The sequence below is a fragment of the Centrocercus urophasianus genome, unplaced genomic scaffold (genome assembly GCF_019232065.1).
Source record: "Centrocercus urophasianus isolate 14NV4802_14NV808 unplaced genomic scaffold, USGS_Curo_1.0 seq_265, whole genome shotgun sequence".
NCBI lineage: Eukaryota > Metazoa > Chordata > Aves > Galliformes > Phasianidae > Centrocercus > Centrocercus urophasianus.
In genome coordinates this window covers 89,523-91,140 of record NW_024884828.1, presented here as the reverse complement: position 1 = coordinate 91,140, position 1,618 = coordinate 89,523, and the positions used below count along the sequence as shown (strand labels likewise).

At 62.5% G+C, this 1,618-nt stretch overlaps 1 protein-coding gene across 1 annotated transcript; it reads left to right on the top strand.

The window, feature by feature from the left end:
• The first annotated feature begins 335 nt into the window (after positions 1-335).
• On the top strand, positions 336-959 carry LOC122164590 (noggin-2-like). The gene has a single exon (XM_042826699.1). It carries the CDS (start codon positions 336-338, stop codon positions 957-959), a length of 624 nt encoding a protein of 207 aa, XP_042682633.1.
• Positions 960-1,618: the final 659 nt, after the last annotated feature.

Genomic DNA, 1,618 nt, shown 5'->3' with positions numbered 1-1,618 from the left:
CGGGAGGAGGAGGAAGGCTCGGCCGCCGCCGTGCCCTGCCCTGCCCGCCGCCGCCGCCCGCGAGGGAGGCACGGACCCCCGGCGCTCCGGGCCGCGGCTGGAGCCGGCCCAGCGGGGAGCCCCGGGGAGCCAGCGGCCGCCGAGCGCCTCAGATGCGTCTGTCACACAACGCCGGCCGAGCTATTTAAAGTAACGGGCCTCGCCGGACTTTGTCTCTGCCTATTTATGAGTCCCCGGGAGCTGGCCGGCGCCGCCGGGCAGCGCTAGGAGCCGCGCCGCAGCGCCAGCCCCGCGGGGACGCCAGCGCCGAGCCGGGGGCCGGGCCCGCCCGGAGCATGACGGCCATCGGGGCGCTCCTGCTCTGCTCCTGCCTGGGGCTGCTGCGGCCGGGCGCCGGGCAGCCCTTCCTGCGGCTGCGGCCCTCGCCCAGCGACAACCTGCCGGTGAAGGACATCGTGGAGCACCCGGACCCCGAGTACGACCCGAAGGAGCAGGACCTGGACGAGCGGACTCTGCGCAAGAAGCTGGGCAGCCATTTCGACCCCGGCTTCATGGCCGTGGCCGTGCCGGGCCCCGCCAACGCTTCCGCGGGCGCCGAGGCGGCGGCGGGGCGGGCGCGGGCGGCGGAGCTGCGGCGCTTGGAGCGGGGCGGGCCGCGACTGCGGGTGGGCAAGAAGGCGAGGCGGAAGGTGCTGCAGTGGCTCTGGGCGTACACCTACTGCCCCGTGCTCTACACCTGGAAGGACCTGGGCGTCCGCTTCTGGCCGCGCTACATCAAGGAGGGCAACTGCTTCGCCGAGAAGTCCTGCTCGCTGCCCGAGGGCATGTTCTGCAAGCCCGTCAAGTCGGTCACCAAGACGTTCCTGCGCTGGCACTGCCAGGGCTGGTCCAGCCAGAAGTACTGCACCTGGATCCCCGTGCAGTACCCGCTCATCTCCGAGTGCAAGTGCTCCTGCTAGCACGGCCCCGCGCCGCCCCGGCCCTCGCGCTGCTCTCTTTGCTCGTCTGCATCTTCCGAGGGGGGGTTCGTCCGCCCTCCCCCTCGGGGCGAGCGCGGGGCGTGATGGGGGGGTCGGGGGGAGGAACCGGGTCTGACTTATTTTAATGTTATTTTATTTGAAAGGGGGAGAAGCGAACCCAGGAACTGCAGGGCAGGCCAAAGGCACAGTAAAGCACTACAATCAGATGTCTATTTTTATACGTATATAGCCTTCTAACGAAAGGAAAATAATAATAATAAAGAAAAAAAAAACCCTAAAAAAAAAATCCCAGCCGTGTAAATAGAGAGATTTTAAAGGAAAGGGGGAAATCGCAGCTGTTTTTTTTTTTTTTTTAATTATTATAATTATAATTATAATTATTGTTATTATTATTATTTTAAAAACGTAGGACCACATTTTAAACCTTTCCCCACCGAACCCGAGCGCTCCCCCCGCAGAGGGCGGGGGGGGGAGGGGGCACAGATTTCTTTCTTGTCAAGATGGTTTTAACAACGGGAAAGGAAACCCCGGGGAAGAGCAGCAGCATCCCTGAAGGTGGCCGTTCCTCTGTGCTGTATTTTCCTTTTTTTTTTTTGTCTTCTTCAGACGTTGTCATTGGTGTTCCGGCTCTCGGAGGG

Coding starts and splice junctions, on each gene's coding strand:
- LOC122164590 (XM_042826699.1), top strand. CDS start 336: ATGACGGCCATCGGGGCGCTCCTGCTCTGCTCCTGCCTGGGGCTGCTG.